The 27,729-nt window shown below is 41.5% G+C and overlaps 1 protein-coding gene across 2 annotated transcripts in view; it reads right to left on the bottom strand.

Moving 5' to 3' along the window:
• Positions 1-527: 527 nt before the first annotated feature.
• The window catches only part of mical3a (microtubule associated monooxygenase, calponin and LIM domain containing 3a), an 84,121-nt gene continuing 56,919 nt past the window's right edge, over positions 528-27,729 (bottom strand). The window contains exons 25-47 of one of the 2 annotated variants that reach the window (XM_041996170.1): positions 26,894-27,007; positions 26,366-26,552; positions 25,618-25,712; positions 25,431-25,524; positions 22,855-23,050; positions 22,113-22,396; positions 21,740-21,832; positions 21,002-21,163; positions 20,476-20,538; positions 19,303-19,377; positions 18,035-18,148; positions 17,859-17,938; positions 15,759-17,778; positions 15,582-15,676; positions 13,830-13,880; positions 12,997-13,104; positions 11,592-11,685; positions 10,765-10,815; positions 9,872-9,922; positions 6,917-6,982; positions 4,518-4,617; positions 3,063-3,136; positions 528-2,979 (exon numbers count right to left, since the gene is read on the bottom strand). In XM_041996170.1, coding sequence (XP_041852104.1) covers positions 2,795-2,979; positions 3,063-3,136; positions 4,518-4,617; positions 6,917-6,982; positions 9,872-9,922; positions 10,765-10,815; positions 11,592-11,685; positions 12,997-13,104; positions 13,830-13,880; positions 15,582-15,676; positions 15,759-17,778; positions 17,859-17,938; positions 18,035-18,148; positions 19,303-19,377; positions 20,476-20,538; positions 21,002-21,163; positions 21,740-21,832; positions 22,113-22,396; positions 22,855-23,050; positions 25,431-25,524; positions 25,618-25,712; positions 26,366-26,552; positions 26,894-27,007 — 4,452 coding nt within the window. In that variant the 3' untranslated portion in view covers positions 528-2,794. Of the gene's footprint in view, positions 2,980-3,062; positions 3,137-4,517; positions 4,618-5,508; positions 5,602-6,916; positions 6,983-9,871; positions 9,923-10,764; positions 10,816-11,591; positions 11,686-12,996; positions 13,105-13,829; positions 13,881-15,581; positions 15,680-15,758; positions 17,779-17,858; positions 17,939-18,034; positions 18,149-19,302; positions 19,378-20,475; positions 20,539-21,001; positions 21,164-21,739; positions 21,833-22,112; positions 22,397-22,854; positions 23,051-25,430; positions 25,525-25,617; positions 25,713-26,365; positions 26,553-26,893; positions 27,008-27,729 lie in introns of both variants that reach the window. The other variant, XM_041996168.1, reaches the window with a different exon arrangement.

Raw genomic sequence — 27,729 nt, 5'->3', positions numbered from 1 at the left:
TTACTCTAAATTCTCCCTGGGAGTGAGCCTTAATGGTTGTCTCCTTCTGTGTTGGCCCTGCGATGGACTGGACCTGTCCAAGGTGTACCTGCCTGCCTTTCACCTGCGAAATGCTGGGCTCCAGCTTCCCCGAAACCAGTAATGGACAAAGCAGTGCAGATAATGAATAAATAGAGATTTATAGTCTTGATCCAATTTATATACCCACCAAATCCTATTCAGGGTTGCAGGGAAGGCAGAGGGAGAGAGGCAAAGTAAACCCTGGAAGGGTCAGAAATCCATGACAGAAAGAAACACACTCACATCCATGCTTCTGGAACACCACAGAAAGTGCACACAGGCACAGGGAGAACATGTAAAATCCACACAGACAGGCATCAGACTTAACTCACATTAGGAACCTTCTTGCTGTGAGGCAACAGTGCAAACCATCACACTGCGCCACCCACATGTCTGATTCTGAGAAACAGACGGCTTTCTTTTGCTTTGTGGGAGAAAAAGATCTTTTACATCATAAGTACACTAACTGGGATCTTGAATTTTTAATAGGACATGTTGACAGTCGCCAGGCAAGAAGGTCCAACAAAGTTCACTGCATAACAAGTAATTTACAATTCTGTGTTTTTCTTGTTATACTGGAATATTCTGTGCATCTAGTTTTTAGACACCAACCATTCTGTCTTCATCTGGTCTCCAGAGGGTTCTCAAACTTTGTGCAACACCAAACTGATGGACTATTTCCAAGCAGCCTTGGTTCCATCACAGTCCCCACAAACATTTGGTAAAATAGTTTAGTGTTTTGTTTAATATTGTCAAGGATTTCATGCAGACTTTGGTGGTATCTATGCAACTACACCCCCAATTCTGTGCATTACATCATCCAGCCATACATCTATTTGGGTATAAAGTAAATTCCTTTGCTACAGCGCTTCATGTTAGTTGTAGAAATAGATTTTAGCCAAATAAGTTATAAGATTAGAGCTCATAATAAGATCGTAGAGAACAGATTTCTTCCACTTGCAGGGGCAAACACTGAAACGAGTAAATGTTAGCTTTAACTCAAGGCTAAAACCAGCTGACAGTCCATATAACTAAAAAGTTGGATTGTAGTAGACAAACATGTAAAAGAACTGCATTGTTTTATTGCCGTTTTCAGCATACATCCAACACCCCTATGTATTTTAGCTACATGAAGCATTTACATTACGAGTCGTGTCAACAGAACAGTTTAAAAATTAGGATTCATTTTCTTTACATATAATACATTTGCACACATGTTAATAAATATCAATACAATCAAGTCAAACTTATCACACACCATCTAAAACAACAAGCCTTAAAATTATGTAACTTTTTATCCACAGCTCTCATCAAGTCATAAATTAAGCCTCTGTACAGTAAAACAGCCACTGGAGAGGCTTTTGATTTGTCTGCCCACCAGGTAACCCAAAATGTCTGATGCAAGTCTCCTCATTCGCGCCACATTCAGGACATGCTATACAAAGAGTAAAAAATCTTAAGGGGGATGTGCTGATGTGACAAACTCAAAAACAACTAAACTTAATTATAAATAAAGTTGGGGAGAATGAATATTAAAAAGGCATCTTGTTTCAGAATAGTGTAGTGTAGCGTGGTGTGGACGATATCACAGCATATACACCAACGGAGAAAGTCCAGTGGCACGGAGTGAGGGATACAAACCAAAATCATCTGCCATTAACAAAGAAATAATGCAATCACACTGTTAATACAGTTCATTCTGAGAATCCTTTCAACAGGTCCCGGCTCCCACAGAAGGAACCAGTACAACCAGCACAATCCAATAGTGAGCAAGTATTAGTAAACCTTAACCGTCAGTGTGATACGTAGTGAATGTTAACTCACTCATTATTACGTCACGTGAAATGCTAACGGAAAGGTTAAAGTTCTCTTCCTGTGCCTGCAGCCTTAATTCCTGACATGCAATGGCCTGGGAGTGCACGAACGTTGCACACGTGCAAGATAACGAGACTCTGGGCACTCTCATGAGAAAGCAAAAACAATAAAAATAAATTAATCTGTTAGAGTAACACAGACAAATGCAAAAAAAAATGGCTGAAGTTACTGGATGCTAAGTGTTGACTTGCTAACATCTGGGGGAAAAGAAAAGAAAAATAGACTTTCGTGGCATTTTTGCTGTTCATTAAGATGCTAAAATCAGTTTTAGTGGGAAGAAAAGCCGTGTGAGCCGAAGGTGTCGGCCCGACATCCAGAGCGAAGAGCCCGGAAACATCGTGCCCACATTCCGACCTCTGGAGCAGTCTGTGGAAAACAGACGACCTTCATCTCCTGAAAATGCAACTTGTTCAACACAACTATACACAAAACATATTTTTCTTCTCTTTTTATACAATTCCTTTACATCAGCAGGACTTAACTGCATTCTTCCCTTTACAAAATCCAGAATGAAGTCTTTACACGTGTTTCCAGAAGCCCTCCCCTCTTCCTGCTTGAAGGGATCCACTTCAAGGCTGGGATGATGAAGCTGTGAATCTGCTCTTCTCCCACACAGAGGAGCAGTGATTAACTCGGACTGCCTTCAGGCAGAGGATATGTAAACGCTGCAGACTGTTTCGCGTGTGTTTGTTTGGGTGTTGTGTTGGAGAAACTTTCCTTTTACACATTCACTGCTGTAGGTGTGACAGTTTTAGACCAACTGTTGGTGAGCAGAAGACAAATCACATCAACGATAAGTGTGCAGGGCTGAGGCAAACCCTTTTCCCCAAAAAGCTGGTGAGCAATTAAGCGACTCATGTTAGGCCCAGTTAAGGTTGAAGCCTTTTGAGAGCATGACGGCCTCCAGGTCCTTGTCCTCCTCCTTCTCCCGAAGTCTCTGCTCCTCTAGGAGGGCTACGAGGGCGTCGCGCTGCTCCACCACCTCCAACATCTCATTCAGGATCTGCTTCTCCTGAGCAAGCTGCTCCTCCGTTTTTAAATGATCTGCCAAAAATAACAACACAAATAATTACAGAGAGAAATGAATATTTAGAATCAAACTGAGGACTAATTAGCATTGTGCTCACCTTCGACGGCCATTCGCTCCCGGAGCTCCTGCTGCAGGCGACTCTGGCGGTCCTCCAGCTCCAGCTCTCTGGCACTTTACAATCAGAGAAGAGAAAAGAAATGTTCTACCTTTCAGCTACAACTTTCAATATAAATGTTTCCCTGTTTCATCATTTATCCAAGCAAAATTAAATAAACATTATTAGTACTTCCAAAATCATTATTCCCAAAGCTTTCAGCAACTAATGGTGAGAAAATTGGAACATTTAACCATTTTTCAGAATGTAATAAAGCTGCTTTGCTAAATGGACTGCAGATGTGATCGAATTTCATATTAAGCTGAAAAATGAGTGTGACCTCACAAGGGCAATCAATTTCGAAACTAATAATTACAAAAAAAAAGAAAAACGATAAATCTGTCCTATTTTATCTTCTCTTTGCTCTGCAGGGGTTCATGGGATCATTACATGTTCTTAACCACTACTGCAGACAATCATGACTCAAGAAATCCAGGAATCGTCGAGACAGTTGCTGAACTCCTGAACCGGTTACAGCCTGAGACCCAAAAAAAGGTCTTTTATACATCTGATAGTTTTCTACAAGGCTTGAAATTTTTCATTTCTCAGCAGCTGAATAAAAATACATGAAACAAACATTAAAAAAATAAATAGCTTAGCTTTAATCGAAAGGACTGACTTTACCCTGATGTTTAAAAAAATCTTAATAATTGTGCTTCCATATATATATATATATATATATATATATATATATATAAATTTTGTAATCATATCTACAGATGCCTCAGTCTGCCCTTAAAGCACTTTTTGCATCACTTCTGTGGGATTTCCAGCAATGAAATGAAACAAAGAGTGATAAAAATCCTGAGCAAACTGCACAACGGGAGCTTTGGGTATCTGGAAAAACGAGCAACTAAAATGAGTATTCTGATTTATCTGTCAGGTGGACTGAGAAAACACTTTTACTGGCACCGATATCGCATCATTTGAGACTCTACAGTCATTATTATGCAAGCTTTTTATTATCAGCTTTAGACATTTATAAATAAAATATATCAGATCTATTATCTAATTCAAACCTTCAGCCTAACTCTCCAGACATTGTGGAGTAGAAAGCACTGAACAGTAGTAAGCCGCTCTCATTTCTCACAGTAGGTATGGTGGGCTGTCAGAGTCAAATTAGTTTTGACCACATAAAGCAATAAAACTGTGCATTTAATGAATTTTAAACACCAGAAAGCATGGCTCAGTAAGACTATCAACATCTTATTTAACATTTAGCACGTTCTGAAAGACTTTAAATCAAAATAATATTAAAAATAAAGACTTAAATCAAAAAATTTCCAACAGGCTAAATGGCTCTTAGAGTAGTTGCCATAGCAACTATTGCTAATCTAAGCCTCCTAGGAATAAAAAGCAGCATTGGCCAATTGTATCCCATCTATAGTAAATACTTACAATATCATGAGTTCTGACTCGTAGCGGACCAGGGCGTTCTTCTCCTGGACCAGCTTGAACCACTCCTGCATCAATTTGGGATCGTCCTTCTTGCCCATACCTGGAGGAGAGAGGGGGAAGGGACCCGGAGCGTGAGTGAGAACCCAGACTGCTGTCGGACGACGGCGAGGACTGACACGGGCACAATGACAGCCAAGCCAGGATGTCCTTGCTGAGGGATGGTGGGGTGGAAGAATGGATTCAACATCAACATGGTCACTCGTGCCATACCTAAACGATGGCACGCAGAAGATGGCGTGACGCTACGAGTGCACACGTACAAACACACGTAACCCACATACAAACAAGCAAACAATACCTGTTGCTGAAAAGTCAGGAGTTTGTGTTACCCAGCTTGGCCTGACGTAGCTACTCCCTGGGAGCAACTGCCTCCTCCTATCATTTATTATTTCTTTATTTGTCATCAGATGGGACATGAGCAAAAAACAAGCAGGCTAATCAATAGCTAAGAGATTTCAGAGCAATAAATCCAAGGACCTGTGGATATTCCTCATCCCTGCTCACACACTAACCCGCCAACATCAGTCAAATCCTTTCAGTTCCATTAATGCTGAGAGTTGTGCAGGGAGTAAAAAAAACATAAATTATGCTGCTCTCCATACATATTCCATTACAAGTTCAAATGATCATGGGATGACTTCTCACAGAGACCAATAGTGAAGTTCAAACTCCTCTATTAAGTCTGCCTCTGGGAAAAAATGGTCTACTGGTGTCATGCATGGCAGTCTGAATGACTGCACACTTCTTCTGCAGCCCCACTTTGCCCTGCAGAGAAGCCCAGTCTATGCAGCATGCTTAGAGAGGGGTGATGCTGGTGTGATGCATCCCAACACCGACACCAAGAGCCCTTCCATTTATCTGACTGCAGCAGGTGGAGCCAAGCGGTTTCAATGAAACACCAGAAGGCAAACCTTGATGCAGTGTGACATACTTAGCTGGGGAAGAGGAGGCTCTTGCACAATGAAAAGGAAAAACATTGTACACACATAAATTGCACGGCTGTGGTCTCCAGGAATGGCTTTTGCTAATTGACAGAAAAGGGACAGAGACAGAGCTGGAGAAGAGCTGCTCACACTGAAGAGGAGTACAACATATAGAAACAAGAAAACGATTAAATGGCTGATGTTCCAAAGCCTATTCTGTAAGGGGCATTTTTCTTTCTCGTGCTTCAGCCTGTTCCACCTCCACCAACTCTCAGCCCAAGGCTCTTAACACAAAATAAATCGAGAGCAAAAACAGCAATAAAGACACAAAAAACAGATTGCACACCAAAAACAAAGGTGCATTTCCTTACAGATGTAAAAACCAGGCATTTTCCACAGACAGGTGTTAGATACAGGAACATTATGATCCACTAAATATAAAGACTTCTGCGTCACACCATGCAAGTTTCTCATTCCTGAAGTACAAAGTTGCCCCTAAGATAGCAAGTTCTCAGTCTTTGATGGCTCCGTTTTATCATCAATATATTTCTGAATGACACTTTTAACAATTCTTCAAGTGGTAAAGGGAAAAATCACCCCAAAACAACCCAGAAAGGATTCGACAGCACAGTTTTTAGTAGATTTTAGCCAAACAGAAAACAAAACACATGCTGTTGATTAAAGACATGGCCGAGTAGTTTCCCCTTCATGTGTCAGTAGCTATGCAGAATTACAGGCAGGACATTTTCTCAACCTCTAGTCTAAAAAGTGCATTTTAAAGGAGAAGTTTAGTTTTTGTTGCTAGGCCACCACTGACAACCTAATTGTATAAAACTCAGCAGTGATGTGTTAATTGTAGCATGGCAACTGCACATCAACATAGCAGACTTGCCAAGTTTTGGATTTCTTCTTACTCTGAAATGACGTTAATTATAGATGCTGTCTAAAAATATATGAACCGCCGAGGAATGTATAGCCATATCTGCCATACATGCATAATATAACCTGCAACATTAGCATAACTCGCCAGCTAACTTGCCTCTTACAGAGATGGCTGAGTATCTAAATTTGTAGTTTCAGGTTGCATAACTATAAAAAATAAATTCTCTTCAGCTAAAAACAGTAAAAAAAAAGGTGGTCATATTTCCCTTTAATTCATTTAGGGAGGATCAAAAATTCATTAGGCAGAAATGTTCTACCTAGTTCCAGTAGCTTTTCAATTAATTTTCCATTGTTTATTTGATACTTTGGGAAGATACTGGGGAAATCAACTGAGCTCAATATATCAAATAAGGTAAGGACAGATAGTTAGGCAGACGGGTAACAGGCAAAAGGAGGTAGCCCGGTTCTGGAGATCCTTACAATTGCCATGGCAACCTGCCACAATGCTCAGCAGATGCGGCGAGGTTGTGTTACCTTCAGGGGAACAGCAGGGGCACAGGGAGAGTGGTCTTCGGCGAGGCATCCCCACAAAGGGCTCAACTTCCACAAGACAGAGGGGGGAGTAATGTGAGGGAGAGACGCAGGTGGACGTAGTGGGAAGAACAGGAGGAGATAATGCAGAAGAAAGAGCAGAGACACCACAGAGGCACAAAGAAGGGGAAAGAAGGGTGTGGTACAGAAGAAAATATCAAGGAGAAAAGTCAACAAAAGACAGAAGCACCGTGACAGGAAGAAAAACCCCCACAGACAGGAGCTGGGAGAGTTCGGCTGTGTGGTGTGAGAAATGAAAAACGGGTAAAAACAGAAGAAAAACAAGTAAAAACAACAAACCCAGAGCACAAAGCTGGAAATAATCCTCTCGTTTGATCTTGCATCTGTAGTTCTGCAGAAAATCTTTCAATTTGATAACAGCTATTTGTGCCTGTTATGGGAACGGAACAGCCTAAACATATGGCCAACGTTTATAAAAGCACATCAAGTTATTTAATTCCATTACAGAAGCTTTTTACTGGTCAACAAGAGATCCATCTCACTGATGCGCACTCAGATAATTGCCTGTGTGCTTTAAGAGTCTCTCTGTGTAAACACTACTTGAACATGTTAAGACCACCCGGCTTAATTTGTTGCCAGTGTGGTGACTTTTGAAGTTTCACTACTTTTGAAGTGCAAATTAGAGATTTTTTTTTTTATAATAATTTGCATCCACTGAAAACATTTTCTAAAGCAATGGAAGATTATAAATAGCAAAGACTCTCTTAATAAACCCAAAAGTATGAATGTAAAATATGTGTAGCACAGATAACTTAGAAAGGAGAAGAGCTTCAGGAAGAATTACGGTGATTAGATATACCACAGAAACACTCATCTATAAGGGTTTGGGTGTGGCATAAAGAGGAAAATGACAGTGTTTTCAGTTTGGAGGGTGAAGATACTGCTGGAGAATTACAACAAGGGACTACCACAGAGAAAAAGGAAAAATTATATCATAGGACATCTGTTTTGTAGAGATCAAAGTCTTTTTTGATTGGTTCCACCATCATGCAAATATCGCTGTTCAATGTGTCACATGTTCTCAATGTTTAATAATCTTAAACTGTTCAGGAATAATTAACTGAGAAGATTTAAATTCCTTGGAAAATTAAATCAAAGAAGAAGTGTAAATGAGTGTTTTTCCAGCAGGGCTCAAATACAGCTGCACTGATACACAGCTGTACCACACAGCTGTAAAGGATATTCACCACCATATCAAGCAGGGTGAGGCAGCTAGAACCGGTAGGAAAAGATCAAACCTTTTATCATTCGCACATGTTGCATGAGCTGAATCAACTCAGAATTATAAAAACCAGGTTGCATTTGAGCTCATGAGGCATCCTACCCCCTGTGCAGCTGGTGGGCAAAAACATTGATCTTTATGTCAAAGCTCTACACCTTCACCTGTCTGATGAGTAACAACAACCAGTAGCACAGCAACCCACCAAAAAGCACAGACTCTTCCCAAACATGAGGATGTGCAACCTCCTTTCTCCCTCCTGCTGAGCCATTCCACAAACACTACCTTCTAGCAAAATTCTGCTGGACTCAAAGCAGTCATGAGGAGAAAAGATGCATTCCTCTACAAGAAAACAGACACCACATGACATCTCACGCAGACACGACAGACCCTGTTATCCTTCACCCACCACAGTTTAGACACAACAGCTACAGTTTAAAGGTTGAACACATTAGACACACATGTACACACTCTGGGAGTTATGCAACTGAGCAGGTATGAGAACGCCGTTGTTGGGACTACAATGCAGAACTACAGCAGCACAAAGTTGTGAAGGAAAGCTAAGAGCCAGGCCAGTTATATATGAGTTAGTCCAGGGTGGGTTACATAATACTTCTGCAAAGTGTATGCAGAGGTAGAGGAGGGATGGGGTGTGTGTATGTACAAGACGAAAATATTTCAGCTTAATGTGAAACTTCAGAACTAAACATGTGATGAAAATAAAAAAATATATAAGATGGACTTATACTTTATATTTTCAGAATTTTTCTTAAAAGATAAGGCTGTTTTTCTTTTTTCCATTCAGAAATTCAAGACCTACCAGGAAATGATCAACACACTTTGCACACTTTTGGCCCTCCTAATCGTGTCTGTACAATTACTGACCTAGAAAAAAAACTACACCAGCTTGAAAAAAATGCCTTTAATGGAGACTTTTTTCAGCCACAGAAATAATATTTGTTTGCAGTAGTTTATAGTAAGCTGGAACATGGGGATAGAGCCCAGTGTTGACCCTGTGCAACTGCATGGCCTGCTGGTCTAAATCTAAAAGTATTAGGATCATAAAACTCTGGAACAGATGAATAAGCTCCATAAAGGTCTAAACATGATGCAGTCTGAGAGGTTTTGCCTTTATCATGAAAAAGCCAATTTAAGTCCAGAGTACTTTTAAAGTTTTTTTATGGTACTTCTTAATAAACTGCTCATTTTCAAGCAGATTTCAAAAGAAAAAAAAATCAACCAAATGTTGCATGGTATTCGTAAAAGTATTTTTGTTCTGCAGTAAATGTATGAAAAGTGTTTCTTAGGTTTCTCTCCTACAGCAGCTTGTGTTGTACAAACACATGCTACTCATTAATCATCATTTATCATAACTTCGCTGAGATCAAAGATCGTCTTTGGAGGACAGCAGAAGGCCAAGTGTCTGATCTCTGTTTGATGAAAGAGTCTCAGCTACATACTCAGCAAGGGACGTGTGAGGGGGATGAAGGAGGGAGGTTAAGGAGCACACAGTATTGCAGGGGCTAAAAGCCAGCCAGCCAATAAAGGTAGATATGAGGGGTACAAAGCTCACGTAGTTAAACAAGTGGGGGTGGGGTGGAGGACAGATTGGGTTAGCCATTAGATTAGTTTCAAAGCGACAGGTTTGAAATACATACCGCTCAGATGCAAGTCCAGGATTTCACTGTAATTAGAATCTCCCCAATAGTCTACAATGACAGGGATATATTAGAGATAGGAGTTATTCAACACAGCCCCAAACTGGGCACACAAACGCACGCACACACACTAAATTCACCAACAACAAATCATGCATGATCTTTCAAACGTACAGCGACACTGTAGCAACACTCAGAACAAAGAGAGTCCATCAGTACTCACCACAGTGTGTACTGTAATACACTCAGCCTGTTCAATGCTTCACTTCATGGCATTTTTCCAAATAAGACTTACATAGATTTGCTGTTTGGCTGTTTACTGGAGCAGGTTGTGTGTGCAGAAGGAAGGGCTCTATCACTGTTATTGTGTAGCTAATTTGATAAAGGCAGCGAGAACTAATTCTCCAATCATTTACCACACAATCTAAGTGTGCTCAGAATATTTTAAGAGTATTTGGAAACAGCTCTGTTGTGCATTTCCAGCACAAAAAACAAAAATAAAGAAAGCTAAGTTGTCTCAACAGATGGTTGAATTAAAATCTTCCAATAAGTTTCTGCCTGTAAATTTAAGTCTGATTTCTAACTTTTTGATTCCATTTTAAAATGACTGTATGATCCGAGTATGGATCAGAGTACAGAAACTCTCCTCATTGAGAGGCAGGGAAGGAGACAAAACACATCCAGAATGAGCAAACACAAATCTATGCTGGGACACACATTCTCCTGATGGCATGCAGCTTGGAACTGATGATCACAGACGTGTGATGAGCAAACAAAGATCAGCAAGTTCAGAGATGGAGAATTGTTGCAGTGTGTCACCACAGATGGAGCCTACATGACAATACTCAACTAAAATAATAATATTAAAAAGGCAACTGCAGTAAATCTAATACCTGATCTTCTTTTGTGCTGTTTGGGTAATGTGTAAGTACCTTTATACAATCCTTTAAGAGAGTAGAGTGGCAAACAAGTTAAACATACTCAAGCATTTGATTATATACACAGTGGATGGGAAAATATAATTTAGTTGGTGGAAAAAAATGGACAAATTCAAATCAAAGTTAAGGCATCTATAAGCAAGCGTTTGCATGAGTTTTTTTCATTCTGTTATAAGTTAAATTAGGATGGAAGAAACTGTAACCATCATAAAAAAGCTCTTCTTCCATTTTCAAACTGTGACATACGTGTTGTACTGTTGCATGCATTTACAATTACTCCAGATAAAGAACTGTGCTGCTTCCAAACAAATTATTTATTTTTGGAAATATATTCTCTGTGATAGTCCCCCATCAATAAACTAGTTAGATTCATTCCCTTGGAGAAACAATTGGGTTTTTCTGCAAGCATATTTATTAGCTAAATGTACTTTGGTAAAACTGTAGACGGGGATTTCAGCACAGTTTGAATCACGGCAAAGGGACATGTTTGCTGGATTACATAACCATAATTATGAATATTATTACTATTGCCTTTGGAGCTCTAGAAAAGCCTCAACTCAGAACAAGATAAAATGCAGTTTCAGAGAAACTGCTGAGCAGCTGACATGAAAGCGAGATTTGATAGTCTTAGATAAAATTCACTTTCAGACATCGCTTATGAGCGAGTCGTAAAAAACCTGGAATTTGCAGAAATGTTTCAGATACAGCGTGCTGCATGGGGTCACCACATATATTTGAAAAAGAAAAATGAATGCATGATGAGATGAGTGACAGGCTGTTACCTGCTTCTCCTCTCAGTGCTTTCTCCACAGCGACGCCTCGCTCCTCCAGCTGCCGCTGCTTCTCCTCCACCTGCTCCAACTGTCTCTGGATGATCTGAACAGACAAGCAGTCGCATCAATCACAAGACACTTGTCACGAAACTACTTCACATTGGAGCTGCACTAAGCGAAAACAACTATGGTTTGTAGCTGATTTGCTCTAAACTCCATTAACGCTGATAATTACAACCGTTTTGATGGAAATAAGTCTGATGGGCGTTTCATTGCTTCTTCACTTCACTTTCACAGCCTGACTTTGCTATAGAAAATGTAAAGGTACACAGGCTGGATGTTAGCAGTGAAGCACATTCCACCATTAATGCATCACTATCTTCAGTCAGAATGGTCAGAAGATGGTGAAAAGGGAGAAGGGAGAAACTAAATGAGATATATCCCGGATTAGTGACCTTGACGGAGGACCTCCGCTCAGATTCTCACACACCGTTAAGCTACAGTTTTATGACTACGAGTGAGTCTAAAAGCTAAAAATCCATGCAGCTCATGTACAGTCTTGTACCGGCTGAATGAAAGATCTGCTCACAGGCTGATAAAACCTGATCCACTGCAGAATCCAACCCTTTCTGACCTGTTTACTCTCTATAAGACCTCCAAAAGGAATCAGCAATGTGGTGGTTTTATTGAATTGTGGGTAATGGTTATTTTAGTTGTTTTGCAAATATTATAATCATTGTCTTTTATTTTGAAATTTGTTCAAACTTGTGATGAGGAAGGAGAAATTAATCTGACAGGATGTGGATAAAAACATGCTCCTGGAGGTTAGTAAGCAGAGTCTCCAAACATCCAACCTTCAACATGTTCAACTCGCTTAAGAATAAATAAAAAATGCTTTAATATTGAATCATATTGAATATTGATGATGTGTCTTTTCTGTGTTTATTGAAAATCAATAGAGTGTGGTCTTATTAAGTACTAAATGAACACATTTAACGCAGGTATTGGTAACGACAGATGTATACAGATGAAAGGTTTAGCACTGAAAACATGAGCAAATTGTGAACGAGCAGAAGCTTCTTTAGAAAGGTTTTTAGCCCCAATCAGAGTCTGCTGTAACTTCCCAGCTGAAGTTTATCTGTGCCACACAGAAAAGGGAAGCAAAACAACCGCTCGAGGTAAAGGGACAGCTTAGTGCTGAGTCAGTGGCCTGGGAGCCTGACTGCAGCGTTACACCATCAATCACTGTGAATTTCCTAACCAAGGGATGCATTTGGTTTCAATCCAAGTGGGGTTGAGTCAAATTAGAGGAGCCATATGGTTTAAAGGTATAAGACAGCTCACAGTAACAGTGACAGCAGTAATAATACACTTGACATAGCATGACATAAAGAATGCAGAAATCCTGTTTTACCTGGGCTCTGTGTAGTCTCTTGAGCTCCTCCTGCTTGGCTTGTCGTCGTGCAGCCTTCTGGACTCTGCGCGTGAGCTTGGCATTCAGCTCCTCCTCTGTGTAGGTTTTCTGGTAGAACAATAAAAACATGAGTCAGAAGCCTCGTCCATGAGCTGCTAATATGGGAGGCTGGCTCCACGGGGTCCTGATCGTTCAGGAAGTCTCTATGGGAGAGGAAGGGAAACTGGACAACCAGCCAGTATTATTGTCTAAACAGACATATTTTATCCTTTAACACACATCCACAGGATGTTTTTCTAGAGGGTTTATAAATGGATATTCAATCTGGAACAAACTGTAAAACAGCTTCACTGTTATAATCTTCCTTAATATTATAAAATAGATCAAATAGTTGGCTAAAGACTGAATAAACAGATGTGTTTCCCATATTTGACTTGTGAGGACATGAAAAGCTGCCGTAAATAGGAAAAAACAAAAGGACAGCGCTGAGGGAAAACAAGCTCTTCCAGCGGTGAGACGGGAGTAAATCCGTGCCATAGTGCCACATTAACGTTACACCAGTCAGAAAGGAACAGCCCATGGTACAGAGAGATGCAGAGCTATCATAGTGACCAGAAGGAGTCAGCGCTTCAGGAAAGTCATGTTTTAACAGAGCAAATATCAGCAGTGAGTCCAACCATTGCATGCATCCAGAGCCGGGGGGTTGGAGGGCGGTTATTAGTTTTTGTCCAGGTGAACGCAAGGTGTTATGACAATAAAACTGGCACATGTGCAAGAAGATGAGGTGGGGGAGGAGAGGTGAGGGCTACCAACGGGAACGTATGTAATACTACCTTTGTGGCGTATGATCTCTTGAACGCCAGTGCGTGAGGAACATAAACAGACTTGGGGAAGACAGAACATAAAAAGGGAGGAAACAAACAAAATACAGATGACATGATTAAATGGGTTAATGATCAGATCCAAATAAAAACAAAAGAAGCAAAACTGATTTCGCTAGTAAAAATCAAAACAAGCAATGTTAATATCTCACAACAACAACAAAAAAATAATCTGACAGGGTGCTGGGATACGGTCTATGTTAAACTAAAACTAAAACATCTTCTACTGACACTAACACAAATCAAAAACTACAACCATGAAAGTCACTACAGACCAGATAATATGATTCCCATGAGTTCTCATTAAATTACACAAGGCCTCTGAGGCATGACACAGCGTTAGCCTCCTGTTACAGCGTCAGCATGAAGTCAGAATTCAGATCGATATTCACAAAGCATGAGAACGTCGATTTAGTTTTTATACATGTCACAATGAGGAAAACTAAACGGAGAGCTCGTCTGAGCTTTGCAACGCTTAACAAATTCATGCCTCTGGTCCTGAACTCAACTGTGTCTATCTAAACCACCAGAAAACACAAGGACACACACAGAGTGAGCAGCAGAGAGGATGATTTTGAATTTCAGAACATAATGAATGCAAATTAATTCAAATAGAAGAGCTTGCATTTTAAAATAGGAGGGTTTTTGGGCTAAATGTCTGCAAAGTCCTGATATGATCTATGCGCACAGCATATGGAATGAATCCAGCCTTTAGAAGAATTCACTTTTTAATCATTTTTTCAAACAAATAACATCAGAATGCACATTTAACATGTCATATTATGTTGCTCCAGAGCTTAGAGATAGGGGAGTTTTTCGCCCTGATTTAGCTGCATGATAAGTTTTTCAGATTTCCTGAGGAGGTAAAATGTAAACATTTCTCACTTTAATGCTTCTTTAAAAATAAACATGAACTGAAGATTTATCTAAGGTTAGCTGCAAAAGCCAGAGGCAAATAATGTTAACTGACTATTAGAAGATTGGTTCTACTAAATTTTACAGCTCAGAAACATGTTTACTTGAAATTCAAAATCTTTTAACCCCCTGATGCACAATACCTCCTCATTGTCTTTCTCCTTTTCCCGGTCAACCTCCTTCTCCCGCTCCCTTTCTTTACGTCTCTCTTTCACCCTCCTTTGCTCCTTTAACTCCCTCCTTCTCTCCTTTTCCAGTTTCTCCTCCTTTATTGCTTCCTTCTGCATGCCTGACACTAGGTCAAAGATGTCCATATGCAGCTTGGAGTGGAAGAAATTGTATTAAAGGAAAGAAACGGGAGCTATGAGTATGATGGCGATGACACAGTCTGCCCTCCCAAAAGCCTGTCTGCAAATGTTTCATTCACTCAGGGTTTCTGTGGTTGTGATTTACATGTAAACTCATGAGCATCCCACCTGCAGGACAGCCACAGGACCAAAGTATCCCACAAATTCACATCTGTATTAAACTAATGTGAAAATTCTAAATCATCAACAGCACCGAGATCAAAAGTTGTGTTTTTGAAAGGTGATGTGAGATGAAGGGTTGTCATGGAAACCAGGCGCTGACGTTTGCTGGCAGCTCCTGTTTTGATTGTTAAGACAATGCTTTGCAACTAAAGCCTTTAAAATGAGCTCAGTCAACTCTGGCTGGCTTTGCCAAGCTATGATTCTTTAACTGCACAATCATAAATGTGTGATATGTTTAAATATGTCTATTTTTACTCACATCTGCCTTTGATTTCTGGGATGATCTCTCCAGGACATCATCACAGGACAGGTCAGAGTCCTCGGAGAAGCTCAAGTTTCTCTGCAGTTTTAAGTCTGCTGCTCACAATCAGGAGACAGTAGATTATTATTTCTCTCAGTTACAAATATTTAGACACACTTTCAATGTTTCTTGTACCTGAAGATTTCCCAATAGGTGACATTCTCTTCTTCTTCTTCTCTTCAGAGTCCTGAGTAGTGGAGCTGGATGACGGCGTGCTCGGACATGACTTGTTATCTTTCTTCTTCTTGTCCTTCTTGTACCCTGAGAAGACAGCCTTCCACAATGACTTGTGTTTGGGTGGCGTCTCTTCAGCGCCTGAGTTTCTGCTGCTGTCATTCTTGGCTTTCTTCTCCTTCTTGTTCTTCCGAGGCGAGAAAAGGGAGCTTCGCTTCTTACTTTTGCTTGCCGAGGAGCCTTCTGAGGAAGCCACTGAGCTGTCCAGACTTTTGTTGCTGCTGAAGAAACGCTCGGGCACAGCCTCTGCCCTCTTTGACTCCAAAGCTTTAACAGCTGATGCTTTTGGAGAGCCAGCTGACTTTTTAGTTTTTACAGATGAATCTGGGGTTACGCTCCAGGCTACTTTAGGTGAGGCACCCTTGTCTATGTCAGATTCTTTCATTTTGTTTAGCTGCTTGGCCATGGCATCTTTCAGAGCCTGGCTCTTGATGGACTTTTCTCTGGCCCTGATTCTCTCCTCTGCGATCTCTTTTGCCTCAGGAGAGAACCGAGTTGCTCTCTGGGTCTTATGAAGCGAGTTAACTGGGATGTTGGGTTTACCGTTTTCCATCGCTAGTGCCAGATGCAGGGGAGGTTTGTTGGGCTTGCTAGTGGGTGGAGTGTAATACTTATTCATGCTCGTTTCGGGTGTCCGCTCATCGTAAGTCTCCTCCACATCATCAGCAAATGGAATCTCCTCAACCGTTTCTACAAATGATTTTCTCATTTCCTCCGGCCGAGGCTTCTTCTTCTCCCTCATTACAACCACTGGAGTAGTTTCCGGAGCTGCCTGAGGTGAGGGGAGTTTCCTGGGTGCAGGTTTGGGCGCAGACACGGGGCTCAGCTGAGTCCTGGGTGCAGGAACAGGAGTCTTGGTTCTGGCCTGTTCAGATGGAGGTTTTTCTGTCCCGTTGTTCCAGGGCACCTGGTGTCGCTGCTGCCGGAACACAGCTGGAGACTGATTAGCAGGCACAGGCGGTGGTGGACTGGAGGGTGGGGTGAGCATTGCAGAGTCAGATGTGTTATAGCTGTCGCTGTTCACCGTTTGGCTTGTCACCATGCTTCCGTTCAAGCCCAAACCTGAGCTGCTACTGATGTCCTTCTTCTCAGAGCCATCGCTCTTGGCCTCTGCAGGAGCAATTGGAGTAATGACCTGACCCTCAAGAGTGATGTTTAGTCTGCGAATGACAGTCCGGCCGGTGAAGGCGGGCTTCTGCTCCTCAGACACATCTGGTGACTGTATCTTAGCCGGGGTGGTGTCCTGTGTCGGTGTCTTTACGACACTCTTATCCAAGATTTTGCTGCTGCGGTCCAAAGGAGACAAGCCAAGGCTCTTCCTTATCTCAGCACTCTTCAACCAGAATTCCTCAATAATGTCAGCCTTTTTCAATTGACTTTCCTCGGTTAAAGAGTCTGAAGACTTTGAAAGCTCAGGTGTAGCCCTGTCGGTTGTGGTCATGGGTGTGGATGTGACAGCAGGGACAGGCTGAGTTCTGACGGGTGAATCGGAGGCGAGCGGTGACGAGGGCTCATGGCAGGGCAGAGGTTGGGCACAGATCGGGGAAAGAGGGTTTCCTGTGAGAGGGCAAATGGAGCGATGAGGGTAGACTGGAGATTTAGGTTTGCGAGACTCTGGCAGGGAGGTGGGCTGGGAACGGATTGGTGAGCTAAGTGGCGACCTGACCGGAGATCTGACAGGTGAGTCGCTGGCTGGCTTCACTGGAGAGGGGACAGATGATGTGGTGGCTGAGGCGGGAGGAGAAGAGGCAGGGACCTTGACGGGGGAAGCAGCAGCAGTGGGAGACGGAGCAGAGGGAGCAGGAGACGGGCTCAGTGGGCTTCTGACAGCAGGAGACACAGTCGGCTTCTCAGGCTTCGCTTCTTCAGGTAGGAACGGATCTGAGAAAAAACGAGTGCTGGGAGATTTCACCGGAGTTACCTGAAAAGAAATAGAGAAGTTTATGATTTATTCAAAACAAATCAAAAACTTTCAGTGTGATAAGTGTGAAATTATTTCACCTCCGTTTCAGGCTCTGGTGATGGTTTCAGGGAAGGAAAAACCACATCCTCCTTCTGCACTGGGATGATACTGGATGGTTCTTAATTCACATACAGTACAACAAAATGAAGTTGAGTATTACTTCTGCAAAATTTCACTTAAAAATCTGTTAAAATGATTAGTTTGTGGCATGTACCAAAACTGGAGGCCATCCCCAGACTTTCTCCTTCCTTGTCCTCCTCAGGAGAAGCTTCTTTGTGCTCTGACTGGTGCAAACGAGCCTCAGCTTCTGCATCAGAAGGGATGTCATCTGGAATTAAACATATCAGCATGGGTCACATGATGGCAGAAAGGTGAGAACAGCTTGATAAAACTGGAATGTGTTAGCTTGGACTTTTGGCTGAGTCCAGGACAACAGACTCATTATCTGTGTCTGGTGATTGCAAAGACCACATTAGCAACAGTTTTATTTAGAAGTCTTGTTTCTGAAAACATCCCAGAAAGCCCCAGTATACTTTACAGAGCACTGAACTCCAGCTTATATCTGATGCAGAGCAACTGAGCAAGCCTGGGAGAGTGATATGAGCTTATCAGATGGTCTAGCAGGAAGTGCCATGAAAATGGTGATGAGGAGGAATGAGATTTGTTTGCATTTTCAAGCCCAAATGGCAGCGTTTACTTGTAGTTACAGTAACACCAAACACCACTAAGGATAGCTAACAGCTTATAATAACCTCATTCATAAAGTAATTCGCTAGAAAAACTGACGAAGCCTGGAAAATACCATGTAAAGCACAACATATCTACATAAGATGAACAACATAAAAAGAGAACATCAAGAATAAATATTTACATATATACAAACACCTATAAATAATTCAGTAACACACATGCAGCATATAATTGGTATTTTTCTCTGCTCCACCCCGCCTGTTTGCTTCAGAAGCCCTTAAGAAGGTAATTGGGTCCATCTTTGCTCTGCTGGGCTTCAGGAACTTCTTTATTCACTGCTTCTGGTTATGTGTGAAACCTGCTGGTGTGGCTTTTAGGACAAAGCGAATGCCCTTTTTTTAGTGTCTCAATAGAAAGAGATCCGCTTCTTTGGTCTTCAAGTCGGCCAGATTATAAATTCTACACACAAAAGGCTATTTAACCCACTGACTTGCTGCTAGGAAAAATATTCAGCTCTTTTCAGTGAAGAATCCAGCATCAATTAAAAAGTCATGACAGGATCATGTAATGGAGTGCTTCCAAATTTAATATTTCTCATATATCCATCGGTGAAACCAGCTCTCTGGTTGTTTATATCCTTCCCCTTTATAATAAAGGGGCAGTGATGATTAGAGATGAGAATGTTGTTTTTTTCTGTTTTAAAGCAAGCTGGCTGTATGAATCTTAGCTACTGCAATAATTTAAGTCTGTAACAGAAGAAAAAAAACAGATTGGGTTATTTAGATTACTTACCCTGATCAAACTCTGTACCCGGCTCCATGTCTGGACCGTCTGCTTCAGCTTCCAGTTCTTCATCTTCACAGGGTTCTAGCATAAGATAAAAATGGAAAGAAGTAACTAACCTGGCTATCCCATTTTGTCTTAAGTCAGTAGGAGAGTGAGAACATTTTTTTCCAATTCCCTCACAGCTTAAGCTTGAATGAACTTTTCTCTGAAAGTCTTGCTTTAGGCTCATAAGCTATCAGGAGTAATTTTAAAGATTGAAAAGCCAAAATGAAAAAGGTGGAAAAATAAAAATAAAACCAATTTTACTTTAAACAGCAAAAGGAAAGTGGTGTAGCAAAAAAAGAAAAGTTTTGCACACAAATTTGACAGTCTGTTAGCATTATGATGGGCACAGAGTAGCATTAGTCCAAAGATCCATGCAGATTTCCATTTTTAAATCAGCAAATGGATGATAGCATAAATGCACCCAAAATGCTGGTAAAATCTGTTAAAAAAAAAAGGCAGCAAGATAAATAAGTCTTATCACTTAAACTTACAAAAAATTGGGAAAATTACAATTAATACATGCACTTTTTAAATAAAATAACAACCTCAGTCATTGTCTCTGCTAAAAGGTTATTGCTGATGTGGATGCAAAGACACTAGAACAGATTAGAGTGGGTCTGATCTCTGCTGGAGATCTTTGCAAAAGCTTTTTAAGCCTGAAGTCAAGGCCTGCGCATATCTGAAGGACCATCATTTCATTCATTCAAGCTTTTAAACACTTGATTAAGCATTTTAATAGTTTTGTGCAAGTAAAAGTGTCAAGTAAAAATGAAAAGTTAGTCTGCAAATACAGTAACCGCAACAAGAGATTCCAAGACAAAGGCGTCACATCAGGGCAAGAATATTTTCAAGCCTTGATGGCTGTTTCTGTGGAATATCATACAATACAGTAAGATGTGCGGTGCAAGTATATAGAAAATACATATTTCTGGAAGGTGGAATGGCAGGTTTGGTTGTGGAAGGTGAAATAAGAAGTGTTGATCTGATCCCAGGAGAGAGAGAGTGACAAGCCGGACAACATGCACGCTTATGCTTGTGAGTTCACTGCTCTTTGCATGCTCCAGGAAAAGGTCAGCATATAGACAGTATATGAGTCTAGTAAGGGACACTGGGATCCCATTAAGTCTGTGCTACCTCCGGACAAGGACTCCAACCAGACTCTCACTGCCTCGTGTCGGGTGGATGTGTGGGCAGGAGCTACTCTCAAACCAGAAGATACAGAACAATGACAGATAGATGGCAGGGAAATAACAGTAAAGCAATTAGACACATGGGAAAGAACACAGCAGAACACAAAAGAACAAAAGCAGAACAAAAATCAAAGGAACTGACAAGAGGGTTATATGGTGCACTGGGATACATTCACCCCAGAGGAATCACAGAGACTTTGAATGACTAATTAAAAAGGCTCAACACAAAATTAGACATTCCAACAAAAAATGAAAAAAAAAAGAAGAAAAAGCAATGTTACACAAATGTATAAAATCAAAGACAATTAAAAACAGCAGGTGGGTTAGTCAGGGGAGATGGATCCTCCTGTCACAGACGAAGACGTACAAACAGAACAGCCGCAACCACACTGATGATATGAGACACCCTGATCCTCAACACAGCGAGGCCCACAGCTTTCCCCGGTGTGCAGCACCTCCGGGTGGGTTACCTGTGGAGGAGGGCTGCGTGAGCTCAGAGGGCTGGGAGAGCTGGAGGGCTGAGGCCAGCTGGCCGTCCTTGTCTCCCTCTGAGTCCAGGTGTTTTCTAGCCAAACCTGGAATGGCATGTGGATCCACGGGTTGCAGAGCTTGTTGGATCTGTAGGTTCCTGACTATATATACACGATGCGGTGTTGTGGGAATTTTTGGGCAATGAAGGGGTGTGAATCAAGAAAGAAAAAAAGGATAAAGGAAGATGAGGGCAAAAAAAGTTAAGAGAGGTAGGAGGGAAAAAGACAGGGCAAAGATGAAAGAGAGAAGGCAGACACAGTTACACAGCAGTCATGAAAAGTAGTCAAAGGTGAGGTAAAAGGAGGCTGCATGCAATAATACACTGCAAAATGTCAAACCATAAAAATGAGTTTCAAAGATTAAAGGTTAAAGAAAGAAATAACCAGTTGTTAAATAAAACAATTCTGACACTCAGTATCAAATCATAACTGAAGCCTGAAGGCAAAGCACAAAACAATCTCTGGGATTTATTAGATTAGTATTTCAGAGCTTAATACCAAACTGAAGTTTTAAACAGCAGGTTAAACGGCTCATAGTAAAAAGAAACAGACTTATGTAAAAACCACAACCACCAAACCAAACGAAAACAAAGAGGCTTAAACCACACTCTCATCATAGAGGTTATATCACACTCAAAGGCACGGCAAAAACATCCGCAGGCAGTTCTGTCATTCTACCTTTAAATGTACCAACATCCTCTTCGTCAGTTAGGAACTTCTCCAGCCAAAGGCCTGACTGGAGCTCGCTATCCCAGGGGCAATAATCTCCCTCTGCCAGCAGGGGGAGACAAACGCCCAAAACAAAAAAACATACACACACATGCAGTGTATGTGGAAACAACAGGTAAATTAAGGAGGGGATAGTGAAGAGGAGGGGGGAGGAAAGGTGGGAAGAGACAGACGATGAGGAAAGCAATTTCTGAGACAACATATTCTGATGAATAGCAGGTGGACAAGTGGACTCTGGACAGGATGAACACATTTTAAAAAAAGGACAAACAAAAGACATAAAAAGTTAACAGCAACCAGGACACAACTGCAACGAACTTACCATCACTAGATTCTTCATCATCATCATCTTCCTCCCCCTCTTCATCTTCTTCCTCTTCTTCCTCCTCTTCATCTACATCTCCATCCCTGCTGACTGTGTCGGCCACAGCCTTGTTCTCTGCCTCCTCGTCTTGGTCACCCCTCAGTTTGGCGTGGAGCTCTACAGCCTCCTTCCAGGGAACGCCGCCGAGGTCCGAAGGGTTGGGAAGCTGCTCTTCCACCTCCACCTCCTCCTGGTCCTGATCCTCCTGCTCATCCTCCTCCTCCATGTCCGACTCTGAGCTGCTGTTAGAAAAAAGGTGAGGTCGAAGGGTGAGGACGTGGGCAGACTTCAGCTTTTAGCTAAACTGGTTTACAGTAAAGTCAAAATTCCATTTAGTGCGTTTATTATATATAAATGAATGTTTTTTTAAATGTACAGATATTTTCTTAGATCGTGAAGTCAACAGAAAGATGGGTAAGACTGCAATCATGATCTCATTTGATTTTCCAAAAGATAGTGGGAGTGACACCAAGATGGCTGCCGTGTAGATGCGGTGGTACTACTGAGCTCCAACAATCTAACTACATCTAAAAAAATCAATCAACATCCACCTAATCTTAACCAGTTTTCAACTGGTTTAAGACACAAATACTCTGGACTACAACCATTTCTTGAATTTGGTGAAATATTTGCAAAAGATAGTCATGTCATAGTTGATCCCACTGCAAGGCCTGAAATCAGGATGCAGCTATAATCCTACCTGGAGCCCAGGTCGGCGTCTGTGGCCTTGTCCAGCACGCTGCTGAGGTTGTGTTCCGCCAGCGTCTCCTCAGGCACCTCCTCCAGCTCCTCCTCCCTCTGCAGGGACAGACGGTAGTTCTCCAGCTCAATGCGCTCTGGAGTTCCCCGCAGTCGTTTTGCTAAACTGGGCTCCTGCAGGCCGTTGACCTCCGGCTCTGTGGTCGAGCATACCGTAATGAAGACACACGGGTGGTGCAGCAAAGTTGTAGGTAAGCAGGCAGAGAAAGAGAGAGAGAGCACAAAAATACGACTGAGAATCGACTGGGCGCAAGAGCGAGGAGAAGGGGGGCAGGACAGGGGAAAGCCCCTCTCCAGAGCAGGACTAAGAGACAGAGATAGGGTGTGTTTGATCTTCTAACTGTTTTATGTCTCAGTAGAAATATAAATCTGATCTGCTGTGCTGCTATATGTGCAAACTACTTTATCATTCCAAATAATTCTGACAGCATCCATGTGTGAGCGTAGCTGCTTCTAATCCACCCCAAAGCCAAATAAGATTAATTTTTTTCCCATATCTGCATTCAGATCATTCAACTTATTCCCACTTATTCAAAAGTAAGGACAAACTGACAAGGACACACCAATTCAAGATCTGCTATTGAATTTATTGCATTAGATTATATTCCTACAGCAAATAATAAAAACAAACATATGTAAGTTTAAACACACTAAAATGATTCTACTTTTCTACAATTCAATACATTAGGCTGGTGCCTTGCCTTAAGCCCATCCCGACAAGCAAAGCTTAAAACTCTATTTTCTGACTGAATTTACCTGGAAGTTTTATCCATGAATGGAATGCATGGAATTAAGCCGACATGAATTCCAGTTAGGAAAAACTAAGATAGCTGTAAACAGCAACCCCTCAATGAAAATATGTGGGAAAGAATGTGGGAATTTCTGTAGTTTATCATGTTTTAACTGTAAGAGACAAAGAAGAAAAGATGCAATAATGCATCTTTCTGTTCTTTTTTTCTGTCTTAAACCAACCGGTTTGAATTTAGGTTCCCCTTTTTATTATTATTATTATTACAACCATCCATAAAACAAAGCTTAGCAACGCATGGACTGACCCATGCAATTTGCACATTTTGCTTTTCCAATATATTTATATTTGTCTTTCAAAGGATTTCAAATGAGCTGCAACTTCAATTACATGGAAATATAACAGAAAAGTGATAAAAATATATTTTAATCTAAATGAAACTACATCTGAATTACTTCAGCTGATAATAACATTTACTTCTTCCTACCACGTAATTAAGACTACCTTCATCTGTCAAATGTGATTTCTTCATTCCTAAACCCTGAAAATAAATTTTTATTTTATTATTATGTATAATTATTATTAGATACACTAATAGTCTTAATAAAGTACTTTATTAGTTTTTATCCTACACTTGCTACATAGAGCAGCAGGCCTACACTTTACTTACAATTCAGTTAGTAATTTTCAGTTAAACTTACCCATTTCCACTTTTCCCTATTTTTCTATTAGCTATGGTATACAGAGCAAATAATGCAGAAAAACTGCGGCACTTTGAGCAAACACAAGTGGTTCAGAAAAGAGCCAATCACAGGCGGTGCTAGTGCTAGTACAGCTCTAAGTTTTAAGATGCTCTGATCGGAGGGGAGAAAGGTAAAGCTCACAAAAGCACTGATACAGGCACTTAAACACAGTCTGGTTGGCTATCAGTCAGAGGAAAAGGTGCAAAACAGCTTACAGAAGAAAAAGAAACATCACAGAGCAGGCATCAAAACGACACGTCACACAGGAAGAGGTAGAGCTAAAAGAGCAGTCACAGGCCACTAAGTTACAATCACAGGAGTAAAGCTTGGCTTTCTTATTAAAACAGGCAAGCAAACATCTCTCGGTACACAGCCAACTCAAGGTCTAAATATGTATTGCAAATTTCAAGTAAAATTTTTTATTATTTCTGCCACGTGCTGAAAAAAATGGGTGAAAAAAGCTGATTCATGGAAAATGTCAATAATGCTGCCTGAAAGAACTGACCAGAAGGAATTCTGATGAGCTCTCTTTAATTCCCAAGCCAAGAAAAATAAAGAGGTTTAAGATGCACCATCCACTAGTAAAATCAAGCTGCCGGAGCACGGCTTAACTGCGTCTGCCAATCACAAGTCAGAAAATGGACGATGCATCTTTCAGAAATAAATTAATCACTGTGACACAGAATCACAAGATTTACAGGAACACTTTAGGCTCAGTGAGTCAGTACAATCTAAATCTACACAATCCCACTGACACTAGTTAAAACAGAGTGAGTAAAGACTAAATAAAAAGGGAAAAAAAAGACGGACGAGAGTCATGCTAGAGGAGGTTGAGCAGGACATTGATGGTGAAACAGCAGAAGAGGTAGATGCAGTAGGTGCACAGGAAGGGAGATTCTAGGGGGTTGTATGCCACCTGGTGGCAAGTCCAGGATAGTGTGCGGCGGAGGGTACGCAGCGGGACTCCCACACTCATGGCCAGACGGAAGGGCACAGCCACCACATCTACAGAGGAAAATTGGATACCTGAGGGTTGGAGCTCGGCCAAGGGAGCTGCTGCTGCCATCGCCCTTCTGGGGGCATCTACGGTCGCCGTGGGAGTTTGGGGTGTCTGGTTCTCCTGAAAATTCAAGACACACACACACACAAAAATAGCTGATGTTAGCAGACACCAATTTTTCAGGCAGATGCAGCAACTGGATGAGATGAGTACCTTAGCTGAGACTGGAGCAGGAGAGGGAGCAGGCCTCTTCCTCTGAGCATAGCCAGACAGACGGTAACAGTAGTGAGGCTTGCAGTAAAATTTCCCTGCAGGAGCAGAAAAACAAACACAGAACATATGCAAATAAATCTAAGTGCCCAAATAAATGTAAAGTGTTGTGCAGCTTTCTGCACAAATTACCAAAAAAGACTCAAAAGGCTCAAAAGAACCCCTCTGTGCTTCTTTTCAAACCATCAGTGGGTTTCAGTCCCACGGCAAACTCTGAAAAAACAGCCACTCTGTCTCACTGAACAATCTGCTGCCTGTCCCAGAGCACAATGGACACCTCCCAGTCAGGACAAACACTTAATCAGAAGGCTGCATTCAGAGCAGGGGTCAGTGAAATGGACTGTAATGTCTTACAGCCAGGTATTACACATATAAAACCTCTCGAGTTTGAAATGGCAGCATTTTATTTTGTTTGTGAAGATTAGAAACAAGTCTGGTAAAAAAGGACTTGTTTTCAACCAATTTGTCTTGGGTCTGGTTCATGGAGTGGAGACGATGATCCAGTTCTACCACTAGAGGGCACCAGAATTACCCTTACTAAAAATCTGAAGATTATGGTTTAAAATGCATTATTTTCTCACATTTGCTGTGTGTACTTGGATTGTTGAACAGATCAGCTTAATCCAAACTCTCATTAAGATTTAAATACTGCCTAAACAATGAGGAAAGGTTGTCTTAATGGTATACTAACCATCCTCTACATCAAAGGCATAAGAGGACAGGCGTAGCGTTGTGCCGCAGTAGTCACACTTGAAGCAGCTGCGATGGAAGAACTTCCCCTCTGCGCTCAGCCTTTCCATCACGTACACGCGCTTTCGACAGAAGAAGCAGACATCGCTGCCTCCAATGTTGACAGGAAACTCTTTTCTCAGAGAGCCCTGCAGGAAGAAACGGGCCTGAGTCAGTGTCTGGATTAAAATAAAGAAAGTGTTTAGGAGGGGCATAAAAAAAAAAAAAAAAGGATTTTCCAAGCCAAATGCTTACGTATGCGAAATACATGGGTCAATTTTAAACAGAAAGTCAAAAGCTTAGTTATCAGTCCAAATACTCCAAACTGCAAGTACATGATTAGCAAACACACACTCTGCAGCTACATTTAAACAGTGGTAGATGAGTCTCTTCATTAACCATAAAGAATTTCACGACACAACACTCTCTGGCAAGCAGTGCAGTGATTTGTGCAGCCGCAAGCCTTCTACCCTACGGACAGTGTGCTTACCAAATCCCTCTTTTCAGGTTCATGTGTGGGCTTGGACTCTTCCTGAGACTGAAGCTGACTGGCTATCTGCTCAGCCAATGAGCTAACTCCCCCCGTGTACATCTTTACATAGCGCTATCAACAGCATTAAGAAAAGAAACAGAACAGAAAAAAAGAGGAGTAAAAAAATTAGAAATGGACGATAAAATAAAGAACAAGAACAGAAAGAAGGGGTGTGTTTACAGACAGCAGCGAGTGATTAAACATTGAGGGGGAATAATAGTCTACCAGGGAGTTTAAGCATGACAAAACAGCGTTTCCATGCTTGAGTGATGAAGCGTTAAGATGTGCTGGCTGCCCCACTTGACCAAACACAGCCCATAAAAACAACCCCAAACTCCTGGGCCAACCGGTGCACTGCCATTCAGTCTGCTAATGGACACCCCCATGTTTTTACACCATTCATGTAAAGCAGTCATGCATTTTCAGTCACATGCTCACAGAGGCACTGCGCTACTTATCTGAACAATAAACAGCACCAAATGGTGCTAGAAAGCAACATTCACACTGGTCTGCTGCTGCCCAAAAATCAGCAAGTGGTCAGAATATGAAGTCGTCTTTAGCTTAAATCCTGAATTAATCTACACTGGGATGAGATTTCAATCCATTAAAGCTCAGATATATAGTTTTTATCCTCTATAGCGAAAGAATTGAGGTCAGTTGGAGTATGAGCCATGAAAACCATCGCCAGTCCCACTGCACCGGTAAAATATTACTTGGCCAGTCAGATCTGTGCTTATCAGCTGGGAACTTGTTCAGCCCCCTTAAAGACAAGATGAGATTCTTTGCTGCCAAGT

Source organism: Melanotaenia boesemani, chromosome 10 (assembly GCF_017639745.1).
Source record: "Melanotaenia boesemani isolate fMelBoe1 chromosome 10, fMelBoe1.pri, whole genome shotgun sequence".
Taxonomy (NCBI): Eukaryota; Metazoa; Chordata; class Actinopteri; order Atheriniformes; family Melanotaeniidae; genus Melanotaenia; species Melanotaenia boesemani.
The sequence above is the reverse complement of the archived record's forward strand: the minus strand, read 5'-3'. Positions and strand labels throughout refer to the sequence as shown.